The 21,450-nt window shown below is 33.7% G+C and overlaps 1 protein-coding gene across 1 annotated transcript; it reads left to right on the top strand.

The window, feature by feature from the left end:
- Window positions 1-2,413: 2,413 nt before the first annotated feature.
- alx1 (ALX homeobox 1) lies at window positions 2,414-7,238 on the top strand. The gene is made up of 4 exons (XM_088924011.1): window positions 2,414-2,639; window positions 4,240-4,544; window positions 4,998-5,126; window positions 6,918-7,238. Exons 1-4 carry the CDS (start codon window positions 2,414-2,416, stop codon window positions 7,236-7,238), a joined length of 981 nt encoding a protein of 326 aa, XP_088780137.1.
- The last annotated feature ends 14,212 nt before the right edge of the window (window positions 7,239-21,450 follow it).

Below are 21,450 nucleotides of genomic sequence, written 5' to 3'. Positions count from 1 at the left end.
TGATGTGCTGTAGGTTTTTCTCTAATTTGTACATGCCCAAAACCACTGTGAGTATTTGCTGGTCTTGTGTCCTTGGTAGAGCAAGCAGTGGTTCGTGATTATAGTATGAACACTTCAACGTGGTTATTCTAGAAAGGCCATGGTTTCAAACTATATCTTCAGTTATGCTGTTCTAAAATCCCATGGATACTGGATATCTACTGGTGTCTGTACCCAGAGGAAATCACAAGGCAGGTGAGGTTTACTTAAAAATTAAATTGTATCTAACGATTTCTGTTTTCTTGTCTTTATTTCTTTGTAAGTTGAATGGGTGGTGTATTCTGTTATTATTGCCATTATACAGTATGTGGATTGATTGACGAGTTAACTGAGTTATTGATTCAGTAAATTTAATCTCGGGTATGGTATGCTTTCAAGTGCTGCGCGTATTTGTTTAAGATGTTTTGGTCATTGAATGCATTTTACCTCTATTGTTCAAATATTATGAATATTAAAGCAAATAAATTCAACAACATAAAACATAACTATTAAATGTATATATTACTTCTGTGTTTTAAACGATTGATGTAAAACATTATTTCGAGGCTACTTTTGTTTAATGGAAATACGAGTGATCCTCTGGTTCCGTGTTATTTAAAGTTTGTGGCAAACTTTTAAAGTTCCACGGATTCTTGGTGAAATTTAATTAACATTGTTGACTATTGGAACACGAAACAAGCTCAACTGATGTCAATAACAATTTTAGCTTTAACCTCAATGGTTCGTTTTGAAACTTTTTTTTGCTTTTTGCTTTTACTTAGACGACATAATCTTTTTTAAAAAGAAAATCTACCATCCGGTCTGTGCTTGCAAGTCAGTGTTTTAAATGAACCATTTATGTAAAATGACTGTATATGTTAAGAAAAGACATAAAACGCGTTCCAGAAAATCGTTCCGTTTAACTTCAACTTTAAAGTTTTTGTGCTTAACCGTATAAATGAAGCGCTGAATAAAACTGACAAAAGTGCCGACATGCAGTATCATGGAGGTTTTATTTTTTTTTTGTTATTTTAGGTGATTTGTGTTCTTCACAGGTTGTCCTTATTTTCAAGGAATCTTTTTTAAAGATACGCAACAGGTTCCGTACATTATGCCATTATTATTATTATTATTGTTGTTGTTGTTGTTGTTGTTGTTTTTGTTGTTGTCGTTAAAAAAGACATTTGTTTTAAAGTTTACAGTCACTTCAGATCAACAGAACTAACAAATTAAAGTAGAAGAACGTTTTGTTTATAAAATTTTATTTCATAGAACTGGAAATCTATTTTAAGAATATAATGACATTTGCTAAATTATAAAATAAAATGTTGCGGTATTCCTGAATACAAAGGTTTCACCATTTTTCCCTGTTTTTTACACAAATTAAATTAGCGGAGAGTTCTTGTTTTTCGGAATTTTTGGAATAAAAACCGGCCGTGCACTCAAACCACTGTTGTAAAACGAGGAATATCTGTGATGATTATAAAATTATTATTATTTGCTAAGGGTTCACCCAAACAACCGTGGTGGTACAATACAGTAACATAAACGAAATCATTAATAAAATAAATGGGGCGATTACAAAGTAGTCGAGCCAAGACGTTTCTGTCAAACACATGTAATAGTTATGATTCTAGGTATACAGAATAGAGTATACGGTAATGTCAATTCTTTGGATCTGTATACATTGTTTACAGTAAGCATCTTACTGTATGTGCAATTAGCAAATTACATTATCTTGAGAATATAAAACATAACTGTATTCGACATCTCTCAAAAGTCTTATTTAAAGTAATAGTTAATGTCTGCAAAATACTTGAAAGGTCTACATTAATAAAATATGTATGTTTAAATCATGAAACAAGCTGGTCTTTTTTACATTCAGAACGTGTGTGGTTATATTTAAATTAATACCGTTCCCTGTGACTTGTGGTATGGTTTAGATTATTTGGATAATGTAAATGTTGTGTTTCAATTAGCTTTCGACTTTTCAAAATCTCCAATCAATTAGCAAGGCTATTCATTACGAGGAGTTCATAAATCATCACACGTTTTTTTACATGGAATGTCACAACATATGTTGCAAATGAAAGTCAATTTAATAGTTCCTTTTATTTCAAATCGTTTTACTATCACTTAAGTCCTGTTTAGCTTGGATTTGGTGTCTGGGAGGAGTCTTAACTTTTCCATATTCATTAGAAGTTGGGAGGCTACTTTAGGGAATGCGTTGGGCTTCGTGATATAAAAAGAAGCCTCAGTTTACAGCGAGACAAGACAAATTAACAACCTTTGCAAACAAAAGATCTGGGAAACATATTGCCGTTATAAAAACTTAAACAGAACATTTATCTCATGCGCCAAGTTATCGAGCATCGAGAAAGCAGTAGGCCAATAGATGATTATGGAATATATGAATGAGAAGTTTTCTATGAAGAGCCAAGCGGTTAAAGGCAATGATTTCTACATTGGATCGGGAGGCACGCTGGATCAAGTTATGGAAAGCTTAGAGAGTGTACAGTTCTATAACAAGACCTCACTCAAATGCGGGCAGGCCTTTAATCTTCAGAACAATGATCACCAAGGACGACTCGAAAGATCATCACCTTGTAAGGACCAAAACGGTGAGACACTCGCTTTCATTACCAGTGTATCCAATCGGACGTAAGATTGGTGGTAAACTGTTTGAAGAAGTATTTTTTTCTAACTTCTTATTCTTTTTGTATGATAATTATTAGTAAGAAATTTTTTCAACTTAATTTTTCTATGACTCTTAATTTATGTTTATTTTGTACAGCAGGTCACTTGCTGTAGTCGTTTCTATTCAGCTTTTTAACTGTTATGCATGTTAACATCAAAGCACAATCATATAATAGTTTCTTTTTTCATTGTGTTCTACTCCCCTTAACTGTTTTGGAGGCAATATTCCAGGGATAAAATGTTTTTTTTTTCTTGCATGCTATTTATAAAGAACAATACACTATTCATATTTCCAAACCAGTACAATTTGTTATGGTCATCAAGTGAATATGTGATGCAGTTACCATACTAGAAATATTTTTACTTGTGTACAGTATATTCAGTATAGTTGTTTATTTATGTAACACTTGATGCGCATTGATAGGCCTTGTTTTAGGCCTTCAAATACAGTATGTGTTTTACCATGTTTTATTAAATGATGTACTATAATGTAAGTGTTACTGAATATAAAGATTGCAGTGAAATTAATTAAACCTTACTCTAATTAAATATGTAGTAATAGCACAATATTTGACACACTTACACTTTGTATAAATATTTGTATAATTTAAATCATAAATATGAAGTGATACCTGGTATTTAATATCTGGTTTGCATTACAACTGGTGACACTTCGCCAAATATGTACTGTATACCTAGGACGATATTTTCAGAATTTTCCTGCATTTCAAAGCAAAACTGCGGGACAGGGATCAATCAATTAATGTCATTAATGATTAATTAAATAAGCAGCCCTTTCATTCAGGAAGTGAATTTAACTGTCGTTTACTTCTCAAACTTAATTTAGATACAACATAAGAAGGGATCTTAACTGCAGTAACACGCAACAAGAAAACCTCTCTGAAACAGGTTACACAAGATTTCAAAAGGCTCTGACGTTCTGTTTATGGAAAGAGTTTAAATACTTTAGCTACTCTTTGAAATAGCAAGGCTTTCTCAAGGCACGAATGCACAAAGTAAAAAAGGACGAAAGATTGTTTTTTCTTTTTGATGGATTTTAGGAGTGTTTCGTTTTGTCATTGTGTTTTACCAATTTCGGAAAAATCTCAGCTGTAATTTTCCTTTGTAATTCAATGTAAAACATCTTACAGACTTTGACTTCCTGTAACATGTAAAATGTAAGTGGATTTATACAAGTATGCTTACAAGTACATGAACAATGTTTATTGCTTCCTCTCAGACCCAGGTTCTCACGGCATCTGTCAGGATGTAATGAAATATGCATCTACCAGGTTACTGTATACGCGATCAAATATTCTTATATTGCCGATTCCCCCCTGAAGATTTTTGTGGTTTTCCTGTCACTTTAGTCATTCTGTGGATATTGTACTTTGTTGTATCAGTTGTACTTTGATTAAACATGTTCATTAGCATTCATAATTTAGCATTATTTTCTTAATAAAAAGTAAAGAGAAAAATGCGAATACTTAATGGAACATTTCGAAATGTGTATTACTTTCTTAGCGAACTACGGAGTTCCTAAATCTGAGGAGGAAAGTCTCCACACAGATCTAGGAAGGTCAATGGAGAATTGCTGCAACCTGAGAGTATCACCGGCAACTCAGGGCCAGGAGAAACCTGACTTGGACGACATCAACGAGAAGTGCGACAGCAACGTGTCCAGCAGCAAGAAGAGGCGGCATAGAACAACATTTACTAGCATACAGCTGGAAGAACTCGAAAAGGTTTTCCAGAAAACTCACTATCCAGATGTTTACGTGAGGGAACAGCTGGCGATGAGAACGGAACTCACAGAAGCTAGAGTACAGGTGACCTGAGTTAATGTCTTTTAAAGATAACGAAGATAATAATTGTCGATGTAACTAATAATTTCAACATTTAGACTATAGAGTAAGAAAGGATGGCGTTTTTGAAGACGTTTCTTCTGGTTTCTCTTGCTAAATTTAATTTTTCTTCTGTTCTGCGGTTTACAAATCAAGAAATTACATAGGCCTAATGCAAAAAAAAAAAAAAAGACCCAACAACTAATAAAATAGCCAAAACATTTTGGGAACATTTTGTAAATGTAAACTATAATTATATATGTAATGACGTTATACTGTCAGGAATAATTTAAACGATTAGGAATGGGTGATTTAAACACTTGAAGTGACATGCAGACTTGAAAGCTGTGACAGCTGTGTATACGGTTCTATCGATGTTTTCATGCATTATATCGGTAAGATACATTGATTTATTTTTAATTTTTTACTATTTTGTAGGTGTGGTTTCAGAACAGAAGAGCTAAATGGAGAAAAAGAGAGCGCTATGGCCAGATTCAACAAGCAAAAAGCCACTTCGCAGCTACCTACGACATATCGGTCTTGCCAAGGGCGGACGGTTACTCACAGGTACTGTAGTTTTTTTTCCTATTATTGGTTTTGTGTCAGTGCCCTGGATATACTGTGTCTTGCTGTAACAAGCAGGGTTTGTTTTAAGCGATAACAAACGTCAGTATTTGGTTTGTAGTGTACGTGCGTGCTCTACTTGCTACTGTATGCTTTGAGATTTTTAATTTAAGATTAATACCCTTTCAAATAAAAACACCATTGACAGGCTTTTGTTTGATATTTTAAGTGCCACACAAACGCGAAATAAGCTGTTTAAATTATTTCACGAAAGAATCTGTCAATGTAGCCTTAAATGAGTTTCTTTTCGTTGACTTATTAGGAGTTTATAATTAGTAAGATATTGAAAGTGCGATTTTTTGCTTCACCTAAATAATCGTTAACGTTTTCAGTATGCTCAGTTAAATGTTTATTTCGGTTTGCACCAGTAATTAATGGGAACAAATCATACCACAAGTGGAATATAAGCAGTTAAGGTATCATTTGTGTTACCGTATGTTTTATTTCTATTAGCAACTCCCCTTATAAGCAAAATCAGAATTAAATCTCTGCAAACACAATGTACTAGAAAGTTAATTTTAAGAACATTTGTTGAATATCTTAGGAAAAAAAGGCATAGTTCCTACAACAAAAGTATTTCTGTAAAAATATACAGTAAGTAACCTTTATGGTCCTTCAGGTTGTAGTTTGAAGCAGTTTATTTTCATTTTAGACAGCCGACGGCAGTTCTCAGTTTTGTCGAGAAAACAATTTATGAGTTTTCTTGCTTTCTATGGAAGCACAGTATTATTTCTTATTTTCTATGTCACTATTTTATCGTATATCATTAATTTATGACAAGAAGGGAGTGAACAGTTGTGGTAAAAGTGCCTCTGAAGGTACTGTAATTTAGTCATTTTGCCTCACCTTTTTTGAATTCTTAAATTAAAAAAAACAAAAAGTAAGAAAGAGGATCTATTACAAATCTGTTATAAATGGAACTCATCAAAACATCATGAAAGATTAATTTCATTCTAATAATACAAATAAATATTCTGATTTTTTTTTTATCAGACCACAGAAATGTTGTTCAAGACAAGATTTACCTCACATATATAGAATTTTTTAAACTTAAGAATGTCTTTGAATCAAATAAGTTATTTAGTGTTAGTATTAATGGATTGTATCCCATCCTTGGTTCAGAATCCTTATTTGCTATTTTTGGCCTTGATTGGTCTTCAACAACCAGGACAGTGAGCTAAATTTAAATTCATAGTCAAAAATTACTTTTAATTAATAAACGTAATTATAGGTCTACATAAATGCCAGCATTAACCCAAAGACCTGTGTTATTATTACTAACATTATTAAAACAATACTTTCACAGTAGACATCCTGTAAAATTCATTACTTTGCCTTTAAATGAAGTCAAATAATTAACATTGAAAAAGTTCATAATATTAATCAGAAAATAGTTACCAGCTACAAAATATAGGTTCCTTTCAAATTGAAATGTCCTGTTGCAGAACCTAGACGCTCTACTGCATGTGTTACATACAAATAAAAACTTGCATATATTTCTGCATACATACAGTAGATGATTTTCATTGCAAAAACATACATTGCTTTTTTGGTATCTGAGCATGGTTCATTGGTACTAACTGGAGGCACCATATATCCACTTCAATATAATATATTGAACTTTAAAGATAAAGAAGAAACACATGCCAACAATATAATAACACAAATTTCAAAATAAAATCTCCAATGTTTCTAGATGAAAATGTTAATAGATGCTTTGTTTATTCATCTCAGATTCAAAACAACTTGTGGACAGGACCAGCCCCGAGTGGTTCTGTGGTTTCTTCATGCATGATACCACGTGACTCTTCTCCCTGCATGTCATCATACCCACATTCACCCCGGAGTGACCATGGATATGTGGGATTTCCTAACCAGCAAAACCAATTTAGCCATGTTTCTCTCAACAACTTTTTTACTGACTCTTTACTCTCTACGACTCCTAATGGACATGCATTTGAAACAAAACCTGAGTTTGAGAGGAGATCCTCTAGTATAGCAGTTCTTCGAATGAAAGCAAAGGAGCACACAGCTAACATTTCATGGGCTATGTAAGAAATCAAGCCAAATGCTTTTCATTTATTATAATAATAATAAATAATAATAATAATAATAATGCTTCATTTTTTTTAAACAGACATCAAACACACCAGACAGAAACTGCTGTTCTTGAGAAATTACTGTAGTAAAATGCTATTAATGCCAATTCAAATATTTTTTTAAAACCACATAATGACATGATGTTTCTGAAACATTGGTGCTCTTTTAAAGCACCACTATTCCTGCTTTTAAGTTAAATAAAAATTTGGAGTTTTCCCCTTGTATCTTGAAAGTGACTATGTAGACACAACAATTCTAAACTCCCTCAACTCATTCGATATTTTGTGCCAGTGAAATTCAAAGTCAATGCTGACGATTCAATTACACACAATTTTCAATGGCTGGGGTCACCAAATTTTTAAAACTGGCATATTTAATTACATATTTTGTTTGTTTTACAGCAGAGCTCTTTATTCTTATTTGTCTTTTCTAAAGCACAAAAAGAGTTTTGTTTTTTTATGTGTAATATCAAATTAAAATTAACAAACTCTATTCATTTGTCTCGTCTTTTTCAGTACACATTCTATGCTGTAAAATGTGCATTGTAGAACAAAGTGTAGATGCTGTTTTTGTGTGATACAAGTATACAGTGCCTTGCAAACATATTCACACCCTTCCTACGGAGCCCCTTTTTGTAAAATTATAAGTTTTAAAGCTTAATATTTTACTCAAAAGCTGAGTGCTCAAACTGAAGACTTCTAAGGGTAAGATAAGTTACAGTAAATGGCAGCAAAAGCTAAATAGAAAAAGTGAAATATGTTGATTGTGGAAGTATTCAGAATAGTGAACTCAATATCTGACAGAATCGGCAATTATAGCTGCATGCTTTATGGGGTAAGTCTGTAACAACTTTGCACGTAATTTTTTTGTTCAAGCTTTCTCAGGTGATTTGGGGATCATTTGTGCACGGCAGTTTTCAAGCCTTTTCACCAATTCTCAATACGATTCAAGTGAGAAGATTGAATGGGAAACTCAACCCATACAGTATATACTTTCTTCTTCAGCCATTTCAGTGCAGCTTTGGCCTTGTTTAATCACTGTCTTACTGCAGGTGAATTTCCTCTTTGGTTTTAAGTCTTTAGCAGTTTTCCACTGGTAATTGCCTGTACCTTGCTCTGCCCATTTTTCCTGTATTCGTAAGAAGAATTCTAAACCCTAGTGAGGAGAAACATCCTCACACAATGATGTTGGCACCAGCATGCTTAACTAAGGAATGGTGTTGACTGGATGTTTTACTACATTGTTTTCACTGAATGTAACATTTTTGCCTTTAACTCAAACTGTTCTAGTTTTGCATTTTCTGACCACAAAACATTTAGTCACATTTGCACTATTAAATGCTTTGTTGAAAATTGTTTTCTTTGTTCAGTACAGGCCAGCTTTGACTCAAGAACATTTTTTTCATTTTTCATCATATTTCATGAAATATGAAAAAGATGCTCTTGGCTTCACAGTGGTATTGTTAAACATTCTCCTTGACAAGTAATTTGGAGGGACAGCTTGATCTAGGCGGTGTTGTAGGCGGGTGGTACAATACATCTTCCCATTTTAGTGATTGACTTCACCATGGTTAAAAAGATATTGAGGGTTTTACGCCATTCTTGTGGTCTGTGCCTATCTACAACTTTATGCTTAAGTTGTTTTCAAAGAACCTTGGTCTTCATGGTTGAATCTTTGAAGTTCATGAACTTTGCAGAATCATATGTATTAATTATGAGATCCTGTGAATGAATGTTATTATTGTGTGCAAAGGCAACTCAACTTATTACCTCATCTGACTCATTAAGGTAATTTTGTGCACATAAATTAACTTTTCCACAGCAAAGGGATTAAATATTCATGCAATTATGGATTCCAGTTTTCTTTCACATTATTTATTTACTTCTTTTTGTTTAAATTTTTGCTTTCCATATGTAGGTGCTACTGTAGATATATAAATCTTAACTGCTACTACAGAGTGTCATGACTGCAAGTTTAAAGCAACAAAATGTGCAAACTGTGGAATATCTTAAATTTTTCCAAGGCATTGTATTCATACAGTATATATAGTACTGTGTACATATACTGAATATAAACTGTAGTATTATTGGAGAAAACCATTATCCGTAAAGGGTGATAATATTGGACCATTTTCCCCTTTTTGTCATCTTTTAGAAACATCTTACATTTCTTAGAGTCCTCAAGCTTTAGGATGACTTAAAACACAGCCGTACGCACATTTTTTCCTGAAGCAGCACTGAAGTATTAATACTTTAAAGCAGTCTGCCATTTTAGGCTTACTCCACACTGTTTGTTGAATATTCATATCTTTCTTCCTGTGTTTTAAAATGTATCTAAAATTATATTTTTGAATAATTTATTTTAAACCCGTTAGTTGTGCTGTTTTTTAAAAAGAAAACATCATTTGCTGATTTCTAGTCATAACTCACAAGAAAGAGCACTGTTACAGAATAATAAGAATTGTAAGATACAGTATGACGTTGAAGGAACTCGGAATTGATCTTTGTGTCCCCTTTGACAAAATAAAGAGAAAGAGCTATCATAAAGCATAAAACATCTGAGAGTACTGTATATGCATTTATAAATACATACACTTATATGCAAGAATAACAATTGTCATAACTGTAATTACCCTAATTGTAGTACACCAAAATTTGACTTTATTACTAGTGTTTAAACTGAATGAAATAATTAAGAAAAAAACAAGTTTCTTTTGTATTCATTTATGTAGCTGTTCACATCTATATACAGTTGATCTATGAGATCACTTCCCTAGTAAAAGATAGTTATCTGCTGGCTTCTTCCAGAAAACTGGTCTGTATGAATCATCCTAATCTAATTAAAATTTAAATCAATGTCAGATGTGTATCTAGATACGTATACTTTTGCTGGAGATGTTTACATAGCTGTATACCTGCATAAGCCCTAAGCTTCAGTATGTTGTGGAAACATCAGTCAAACAGTTATCTTCTACTCTTTCTTGGGAACTGAAGTGGTTGGCCTCCTTTCTTCCAATGTAATTTGCATAGATTAACTGAAATGAAGTTTTGATGTTCCTTTAAGCCTTTTTTTGTGAGATTATATAACACTCTGTATATACAATATGCATACTAAAATATTATGTAATATAGTATAAATGTACAGGGGCAGCACTGTGGTGCAGTGTTTAGCTTTGCTGCCTCACAGTGCTGGGATTCTGGGTTCAACTCTGGTCCTGGAGTGCTATTTAGGTAGAGTTTGAATGTTCTCGCCGTGTTCGTGTTAGTTTCCTCTGGGTGCTCCAGTATCCTCCCACAGTCAAATAACATATTGTACATACTCTAGGTTTATTGGCTTCTGGGAAAATTGGCCCTGGAATGTGCCTGTTTAGGTTTGTGTCTCTATCTGCCCTGTGATGGACTGGCATCCCATCCATCACAAGGCACAGGAATTGGAAGAGATTAGAAATTACTTGGATAGATACAAATACAGTGTACTGCAATATGGCAGTCACCCCAATTTGTCACATTTTGTTGAGTTACAAGGACATTCGTTTTCTTCTTATACTGTAAGCTGCTCTGATAAACTGTAGTTAGTTTCAGTCTTGTGCTTTGGTCATGGTCCTGCTGAAAGGTGATTTTTTTATTCCAGTCTTAGGTCTCAAGCAAACTGAAGGAGGTCTTTCTTTAAGATTTGCCTATTCTTTGGTACAGAGATTGACATCTTGAGAGGCTTCCAAGTTCCTGCTGATGAGGAGCAACCCCATAACATAACTCTTTCACCAACATACTTGACAGTAGGGATAGGGTTGAATATTGACGTGCTGTTTTAGGTTTGTGCCAAAGATGTAACAATTTGCATTCAGACCAAAAGGTTTCAGTTCTGTCTTGTCTAACCACAAAACCTTATGATGCATGTTTGTAGTATCACTTAAATGCTTTGTTGCAAACTCCACTTAGGGATTGAGATGCATACAGTATATTAGTCATTTTTCTTGCCACTCTGCAATACAGGCCAGTTTGGTGAGGTGACTAGAATATTGTTGTGATTTTCCACCATCACAAATATTGAACTCTGTAGCTTTTTCAAAGTTGCTGTTGGCCTCGTGGTTGCATCCCTTACAAGATTACCCTTTTTCCTTTCTGCTCCTGGAGGAATTCGTGTCTGGATAGTACATCATCTGATATACAGTACATTCCACTTAATGACACACCATGTTCAAAGGGATACTCATTGTCTTCATTTTTTATACTAGTTTGTGTCTTTCTACAACATTATCCCTGAATTGTTTTGTTATTGCATACAGAATGGGGCCATTCAACTAATTGTGTGACTTGTCAAAATATTTTGCACACCTCAACTGCTTTAGGTTTTCCATAGCAAAAGGGGTGTAAATTTATGCAATCAGCATATTTTAAAGTTTGATTTGTATTTACAGATTTGCTGACATTCACGCATATAAATGTTCATTTTGAGCACTCACGATTAGACCAAAACATTGAGTATGTGTACATCATTCATAATTCAAAAATATGGGACATCGTTGGTCATATTTTTTTGCAAAACAACTGTATATACTGTACTCTATATACACAGCTCTATAGTAGGAATTTACAAAATGAATGTATCAGTCCCAAAACTGATATTATATAATAATAGTTCCATGCATTAAAGTTCTAATAGTGCAACTACTGCACTAATTGAATTAAGTGGAAAATGTATATAGGCTTAAATTATGTAGGCCACATTAATCAAGTCTAAAATTAAATGGCAAGGACACTGATGTTCACTCTATTCTTACAATGTTAAGTTTTGAAGTGCCATGAAATCATTATTGATCGAATAATCAGAACTTAATTTTAACATCTTATCTGAATGATGGCAGCTCTTGCAACAAAGTGCACTGTGTCACCATATAGAGGCATATATACATCTGATAAAGAAGGAAGAGTTTGATAACAAAGGGGTAAATACTAATGCAATTACTGTATTTTAATGTTTGATTTTACTAGTCCAGCAATACCACTCACAACAGCAGCCTGATTTCCTTATTGCTCTCTTAGTTTTAACCATTTAGCCATTCTGAATTTTTGTAATCTCATGAAATCAAGCTTCAAGACAGCAATGCTGCTATTAACACTATTAAATTGTTTATGTTCTCCAGTGATGCAGTATGAAGACCAATATCTTTTTTTTTACCGTTGGGTATGTTCATCAGCATTGTGCTGTACTGGCAATAGTGTAGAATGTCTGAAATATAGACAGATATGAACAGTAGAGTAAGGAACGTGGACAGAAGTGAGCAGCACCGTAGTGCTGCCACTACTGCAAGCTCTCAGCACTGTTTGATCAGTTTAACTGTCTTGCAATCTCATCATTTAGCTAATCAAATTCAACCTGTTTCTTAATTTACCCTTTAAAATACAGATTGCCTTTCTGACTTGGCTTATGGTATGATATCACAAATAATTGTAAAGAATTAATTTTGTTACAAAAAATAGCTTACGTAATTGGTTTTATTGTGTTATTACTAGAACTTACATTGTGCTAATACATCAGACAACTATTGAGACTGATGTATTGTCGCTAGTACATCTATTATGACAATAACTTTGAGTTTCATTGTTTGCAATGTTTTCCTTAGCTGTAGTATGCAAATATAACTTTGATTTGAAAAACTCGTTCAAAATGAGTTCACATGCTTTCTTTTTACTACAGCATATGCAGAAATGGGGGACAGTGATGCCAGTCACAAGCTTAAAAACAACATGTTTACAGTTTATTCGGCAAATATGATCACGAAGATTTTTATTTTAAAAATTATATTTTGTAACTACAGTGGCAGTTGTTTGTTTTATTTTCAACTTTGTAAATAAAGCGAGCTGAAATATGTACAATGCATATAAATCTATGTAGCTGAAGTTTAAAAAATATCAATAAAATATATATATATTTATAACATATATATATATATGTTATGTGCATAACATATAACATAACCTAAAATGAGATTATCTGGATTTTATATGATTATTAGTATGAAGTATTAGTATGAAGTCTGAAGTTTATTCAAACTTTTTCATTTTCAAGAGTCTTTCAAAATGATCTAATAGTTGAACTATGTGCCTTTCAGCAATGAGAAAAAAATTATATCAGTTTTGGACAAGGGAGTTTAACTAACTGCCAAGAGAAGTGACATATTATACAGCAAACCATAACTTCTTCTTCCTTTCAAAGACTGACCATGAAATTCATTAATATAATACAGGTTTTGCCACCAGCGTGCTAAATGTAATATAAAGACTGAGAAAAAAGCATTACAAAGATCTATGCAGGGTAAAATTGTGCTAAATTATATTGTTAGAATTGTCAAATGGATCAATTGATACATTTGCCATTGTTATCTTTCTAATCAAGAATAAGGAATATACATTATGTTAATATCCATCTTTATAAACAACAATTAATCAAAATCCCAACAGTATTGTCTGGAATTTACTTGCAGTTTTTGTAGCCCGGATCAAAAAAGTTAGAATTAAGTGGAAGGTTATAAATCTCTTCCTGTTTATGGGGGTATTAGATGATTACTAGTTCAACAAGACTTTACAAAGTAAATTTTTAAAGGATCATTGTGAATGGTTCTCTCAAGTGGAGCAGAGACCAGTAAAGGTTTTCGGGCTGAGTGCACACTGAATTCTATGCTCATGATATTTCAGGTTGATCCTGTATTCATGACAGTAGCCCACTTTCACCATTATACCTTTAAATGCAGCATTGTGCAGTACTGGGTGTTTGGCTGGGCTTAGCCATCCAGAATTCTCATGGCTCCCTGTGAAACAGCAACCTCTGTGAATTCCCAGGAGCCTACTTGATGACCATGTCAATGAAGGAAGTACCATTACTTCAGTTATCACGTATAGTAAATAATAAAAAAGCTTACAACAAAACAACAAATCAAATTTAATTAAATATTCATCTTATGTCAAAAAGTTGAGTGTCTCAAGAGATGGGTGAGACAGTGGAGCCTGTGTGAACTTCCTCATTCTCATGTTGGGGGGACCATGTTTGTCATTGGGAGACAAAATGTAAAGATCTGTTTGGAATTCAGTTTCAGCTTGGAGTAAGTATATCTATCCATCAATCCATTTTCTAACTGCTTCTTTCAAGTCATGTGGGAGCCAGAGCTTGTCCTGGTAAGCAGCAGGTGCAGGGCAGGGTACACCCTGGATGGGACGCCAGTCCATTGCACGGCACACACAGACACAAACACAGACATGCATGTATGCGTTCACACCAGGGCCAATTTTCCCAGAAGCTAATTAGCCTACCAATATCTCTTTGGACTGTGGGAAGAAAACCAGAAAAATCACTGTGTGGCCGCTGTGCCACCCTGGTAAGTATAAAATGAAAACAAATCCTTGTATATTATCTGTTATTTGTTTCTGCTATATGAAATGCATTCATAGCATTGCTGAAATAAAGAGAATATTTGTATTATTATATTTAATGATGTCACATTTGAATAAACCTGCACATTGATGTAGTTGGATGGATTGAAAAGAGAAGAACAAGCAAGCCGAAAGGTGATGCTGTTTTCTTCAGATGATTATGCTACACGTGTAAGCTCTCACAGGGGAAATGCAATATATCCATCTGGCCATCAGTTGCCCTTTTGGAACTCCCTCCTCCTCCAGAGAAAGGTTGAGCTTTTCTCTACATCACACAGAGATGAATGATCCTTCAGAACTTGCACAAGTGAAAGAAAACATTTCTCTATGGTCACTGCATTTGACATAAATCATTTGGAGAATGGAATTGACCTTGAAAGGTTGACCAAAGCAATTAATAAGTGAACCTCTATGGGGAGTCTGCTGGTGTAGGAAGAGTTAGATGGAGTAGTGTGGGGCCTTATGTGTGGGTACCTTGGGGTGTTTTAATGCAGTCTCGCTGTAAAAATATATGATAACTTATATAGCATAGGATATAGCAATGTAATATAATAAATATTGCAAATATAGTAATATAACAATATATTTGAACACCAAATGCTTCAAATAATTCTCCAGCCAATGCCTTTCAGTATGTAGGGTTTGGGCAGTATTGTGTTTAGTAATGATAGCATTCTTAAGAAATGCTAATATGAATAAATTACATTAAATACACTAATTTAGATTAAATTGCTTGTTTATATTAAGATTAGCACAAACCTTTTTGTTTATGAAAAAAATGTTGTCGTCTGTGGGGTCTCTTCTGAAACTTTGTATGGATCCAACTGATTATATTAATAACCCTAAGTAGATGTCTCTGAGACATTTGGAAAGTAGAGCACTAAAATTAATGTATTTAAAATGTATTGATGTTCCTATGTACCTGGTTTCTACTTTAAATCTAACATCTCAGACAACTGAAACTCCATTTGTAATCTACAGTAAAGCAGAATATAAGTGACGTTGTCATCAGTTGGGACCTATCATTCAAGTATAATCCCCAAGAGACAGAATTGATTAGTTCAAAAGCCAGCCCTCATTGACTTCACATAGACCATTATAGAGTTTGAAAAGGAACTGTGGTGCTAGTTTTACATCAACCCTGTTGATTTATTGCAGAAGTTTCTTTAAAACATTTGAGCACTTTTCTCCCCAAAAAGGAATCTGAAATAAATTATAACTTCTGGAAAGATTTTTACTGGTTTCATTAGGTCATGGCAGCACAAAGCATTTAAGGACTCAGCAATGCAATAAATGTCAAATTGAAAGAATCAGTTTTAAAAAGGAATGTGATGCAAATTAAAACATAGTAATGGACAGTTAACTATTCAAAACTTAACTGTAAATGCATTCATTTAATTTAAAGGTTACAGATGTTAAATACTGTTTTAAAATGCAGGTACACTATATTCTTAGTTGGCAAAGTTTAAGTTATGCACATTGGAAGAAGTTATAGGACATATTCAATGCAAACAGTTAAGGGAGTGCAGCATGCAAGGCTTCTCAAATATTTCACACTTTGAACTAATTTTTAATCAGTCTATTTTCGATCATCTGAAAAGCTATTGCTGTTTACTTATGGTAAACGTGACTAGTAACAGAACAAAGTAACTGTGAATTGCAATCCACCATTTCTCTCTATGCATATTCTAGGTAATAAGAATTTCAAAAGTTTCTAATGTCATACTGTTAGAAAATAGCTAGATAGACTAGCTATTTAAAAAAAAACGTGTTCTAGCAAATCTACAGTATGTAAATGACAAAAAAACATGGCATTTAGACTGTATTTTTAGGGTTGTCTGCAAGTGCTTTCCCACACTAATGTTTGGTACTGAACATTGATCAATTTTCTAACCGCTTTATAGAATATGGGGTCGTGGGGGAGCTAGAACCTATCTTATCAAACAACGGGTTCGAGGAGGGATTCTTCCTAGAGAGGGCACCAGTGCATCAGAGGACACACACACTCACACCAGTTGTCTTTTATCTTTTTCACTATCAAAGCTGTCAAGAAGAGCGTGAGCATAGGTTATGTTCATCAGAGTAACAATTTTTTTATGTACTCTAATTAGTAATAATAGTAATAATAATTTGTACCATTGTTCTCATCAATAACTTTTAAAGAGAATTGTGAGTTGTTTATGTAAAACAGGCATTAATGGTTTTTACTTCACAACTGTTTTTTTTTATAATGTAGATATCTGCATGTTGAGAACTCTCTTGCAAAGGAAATTGTTAAACATTTTAAACATTTTTACCTCAGAAATAGAGGCTACTCCTATACAGCAGTATATTAGTAGAAACTAAACTATACAGTATGTACTTTCCTCTGTTAGAGAGACGTGGTTTTGTTGGGAACAATAATGTTCATTTATGCATAGGTTGCAAAGAAGAAACAATCTCATTTGGTTATGATCAGTCTTATTTGATTAGTATTAGCAGTATTTGTCTAATAGAGCATCAGCATTAACATTACTACATACATACAGTACAAACACCAAAACATTTTTCAAAAAAGAAGGGCTCCACCTTTCAGTTCTAAATACACTTCCTCTTGATATCCACTTGTTCCTGTTTTCCATTTTTCTCTGTTGGTTGGTCTATTGGTTACTTGCTCTGTTGTAAACTTCCATCTAGTTCCCTCATTACCTCCTCTGTTCAGTGTCATGTGGAATTAGGTTTTTGAACCTTTACCTTTGTACAAGATTGCTTTGAGATCAGGAAATTCTTTGCTCACTCTTCCCTGAACTCTTTATTGGGTATCAATTTTACTTTCTTAACATTGTGAATAAACCTGTTCAAAACATTTATACTCACCATAATCTAACAATTTGATTTACCATTTTATTGAATTTCACATTTGTTTAAAAAAAAACATACCTTTCATCTGTTGATTTCTCCTTATCAATGCTACCTATCTCATATTTGCTGTGTACATTTTTGCTACCTCATGCAATATTTTGCACTTGTTCATACTAAATGTCAGGTGTCTTCCCAGTTCCAAAAACCTTTGCTTTTGCTTCACTGTTTTAACAGTTTTTAAAACAAACACTAACCCCTGCTCCTCACATATAAGGTACACCCAATTAACTATTATCAGCACAACAAGTTTCATTTTTAACAAGTTTCATTATCTATGTCAGAGTCAAGATAATTCATAAAAGTTAGGAATAAGAACAGTCTTATTACAGTTCTATGATACTAAATTGTCTCTCAGCTTTCTCCCTTTTTCCATTATCTGTGCTTTTTTTTATAATAATCGGTTCTCAGTTCCCATTCACACATTGCTTTGAGTTCCAAAATTTTTTTAGAATCTTTATTTTTTATGTGGAAAGTTGTCAAAGACCTTTGGACATTTACATATATTATGCACCAGTATTGAATTTGTGCAGGTACTTTTAAGAAATCTAGCAAGCTGCTTAAACAAGGTCCGCTTCCCCTCTTTACTGATTATTCTCTATACTCCAGCTGTAATATAGCTAACATTAAGTTTATCTTGATCAGTGAGCACGTTGAATGAAGCTAATACTTTTTTACAATTCAAAACAGTTAAGAAAAAAAGTAACTTTTAAATTTGGATTTTTAGATAACTTAGAAACGTACTAATATTGCAGTTTGCTGTCGGCTGGCATGTCAACTCTTACTTTACCCATAACATCATTTCTTATAAGTAAACAATGGAAGTTGCCTTAAAGAAAAGCAAAAGATGATGAAGTGTCTAAGACAAAAAGAATAATTTTAGAAAAAAAATTATAAGTGTATTCAATTTATATTTTCATTAAGGGTTTTCTAGGGAAGGAACTAAGGATTTGTCACAAAATAAAGAATGGCTTTCTTCTGTAAAGCTGAAGTGTTACAGCTGCTTAAGGGTAATAAATCAAGAGAACATGGTGGTATTTTGCCCTTTATACTGCAGGAATTTTTTCAGTGACCATTAACAAGATCTTTCAACAGAAAACTAAGACAAGGATAATACCTATGGTTACACATCCACAAAATGAAAAATCAAACTGGAACAATCCAAAAACCTTTACTTCTTTAAAGTACTTATGTTACACCCACATAAAATTGTAATGTCATTCAAATTACTAGAACTAAAATGTTATTTAAAATCTAATATGATGCAAATATGTTTTAAATTAAAAAAAAAATCTTTAGAGAGTAAAAAATAATTGAAATACATTACAGTAAATGTTTAAAAAGTATTTTAAAGCATTTTTAAAAACAAAACAATACTTTCAACTCATGATTAGTAGTCACGTCATGATCAGTTCCTGTTTTCTCAGTAAGGACTGTGGTTGGACTAAATAATTTGTAGTATCATTAGTCAATTTAAACACATTAGTAGATAAAAAAATCAACCTTATGAATATTCAAATCTGCAAGTATCCAGCTGTGATAATGATGTTTGTGACTGCAGAGAATGAACCAAAAATAAACACGCAATTAAACCTACAAAAACAAACAATTACTGCTCTTATTAGCCAACTGACGTCTTTCAATAATCAATCAAATTAAGGAGCCAAGATGTTCATGAAGCAAAATGAAAAACAATACAAATTATGTCACGATGTACCTTAACTTATTATTTTTTGCTTATATTTTAAATATGAATATGATCTAAATACAGATTTAAAATGGCACACCCTGTTTAATAAAACATCAGTCAACTAGAATACTTATCCTAAGCTTTATATACTAAACAATGCAAATCTGAACTACAAAGAATTAGTAAAAATTAATTGGCTGATATTGAAGAATTTAAACCACACTTCTGGAAACATTCAAGTTGTAAAGATTTCTGTGTTTTCATTTTTATACAGATCTACAGTACATAACAATGTGATTGTGGGGTATTTGCCTTTTTAGGTTTTTTAAGTTTCTTATCTAGACCATTACACAGATCTCTCTCTTCAACATCTTGCATCCAAAACAGTCTTACAATTGTCTAAAATTCAACTTCTACAAAGTTCCTTTACATAATGTTAATCCATTGTTATTGTTATATCATTATTCCATCCGTCCATGTTCTAACCACTTTATCCAATGCAGGTCTTGGGAGAACCAAAGATTACTCTGGCAAGTAACGGGCACAAGGTGAGATATACTCTGGATGGCATGCCAGTACAATGCAGGGCACACAGACAGACACAAACAACAACTCACACCAGGGCAGATTTTCCTAGAACCCAATTAAACCTACCAGAATGTCTTGAACTGTGGGAGGAAACCAGTGCTCCTGGAGGAAAGCCATGTGAAAATGGGAAGGACAAAAAAATTCCATGCAGTTAGCACCCCAGGAACTGAACCCAGCCATCCCAGCATTCTGAGGAAGCAATACTAAACACTGTGCATCTTTGCTGCCCATATCTCTGTTCCATTTCAATTTTATTTTCTTTACGCTAACAATAACACAACACACTGATGTCTGCTGTCTCATGCGTTTATTTTTTTTTTCTGCCATGGTGTTGTTAATAGTGTTCAATTCCATGCTTCTTTGTACTTATCTTTGTTTCTGTAGTAACAGTCATGTCCATGCTTTAGAAATATATGTGAATATACTTTTTGTGCATGAACACGTATTTGTTGAAGATTTATGAAATAAGAAAGGGTTTTTCCTTCCAGCTTTGTATTTAATTGGTTATCTTTTTTATTTCACTCTTATTGTTTGCATTTGACATCACTATTTGTCTTAAATACGTGTATTTACAGTACTATATCTGCTACAAATGACTGGTTACTTCTTCAAGCTTAGTTTTCTGGTCTTCAATCTACATTGATCAATCACAATTCTTTTAAATTTGCTTCATTCAGTTCATACAATAATTACAATAGTTTGAATTTCAGGGTTTAGTGCATATTTTATGGGCTCATTAGCCAATTACATCTCTCACGTAGGTTCCATCAATCTTTGTCTAATGTTTTCAACTCAAGTATTCCACCAATCCATCTTCTAACCGCTTTATCCAATACAATATGTGGGAGTAGATCCTGGCAAGCAAAGGGAGCAAGGCAGGATACACCTTGCAAGGCACCCACAAACACAAACATGCACACACTTACACCAGGGCCAATTTTCCCAGAAGCCAATTAACCTACCAGTGTGTTTTTGGTACATACTGTAATTTTTTGGGTTTGTGCTCATCCAGCACAGCATAGATTGGGAGCGAGGGAGCTGGAGGAGAGGATACTGGCAAACCTCAGAGGGAGGATGAAGTGCAAAGTTGCCAAATGGTGCTTCTCTGTGGCGATTGAGCACTGGAAAGGAATTTGGGCCCTGTACAGGGACTAAGGAGAAAAAAACTGTTCCTTGAGCTCCTGTGGAGGACTGGACCACTGCAGTTTCAGAGCTGGGACAGGGAAAGGACATGGACAACAGCAAGTGGTAAGGCTTGGAGGGACTCTTTAAGTGTGCAAATCTAGCCCCAGCATCCACTTGCTCTAATTGATAAAGTACAATCATCCGATTGAGAATGTTTTTCATTAATCTTTTTTTGTTTTTTTTATTTCATTAGAGTTTAATGGTCTGTTAGAGTGTGTACTCAAGATGACTTATTGTGAAATAAAGTTTATTTTGATAGAGAAACAGTGTGTTTTTTGGACTGTGGGAGGAAACTGGAGCACTACTGGAAACTGGAAGAAACTGCCTTGAACACAAGTGTCTTATATTTTTAGTAAATCGTTCTTGATGTAGTGTTTCC

This window comes from Atractosteus spatula, chromosome 8, assembly GCF_055471065.1.
Source record: "Atractosteus spatula isolate fAtrSpa1 chromosome 8, fAtrSpa1.hap1, whole genome shotgun sequence".
Lineage (NCBI taxonomy): Eukaryota > Metazoa > Chordata > Actinopteri > Semionotiformes > Lepisosteidae > Atractosteus > Atractosteus spatula.
The sequence above is the reverse complement of the archived record's forward strand: the minus strand, read 5'-3'. Positions and strand labels throughout refer to the sequence as shown.

Excerpts from the sequence above, each read along its gene's own strand:
- alx1 (XM_088924011.1), top strand. The coding sequence starts at position 2,414 with ATGATTATGGAATATATGAATGAGAAGTTTTCTATGAAGAGCCAAGCG. Across the intron at positions 4,545-4,997 it reads TCACAGAAGCTAGAGTACAG|GTGTGGTTTCAGAACAGAAG; the intron begins GTGACCTGAGTT and ends ACTATTTTGTAG. Across the intron at positions 5,127-6,917 it reads GGGCGGACGGTTACTCACAG|ATTCAAAACAACTTGTGGAC; the intron begins GTACTGTAGTTT and ends TATTCATCTCAG.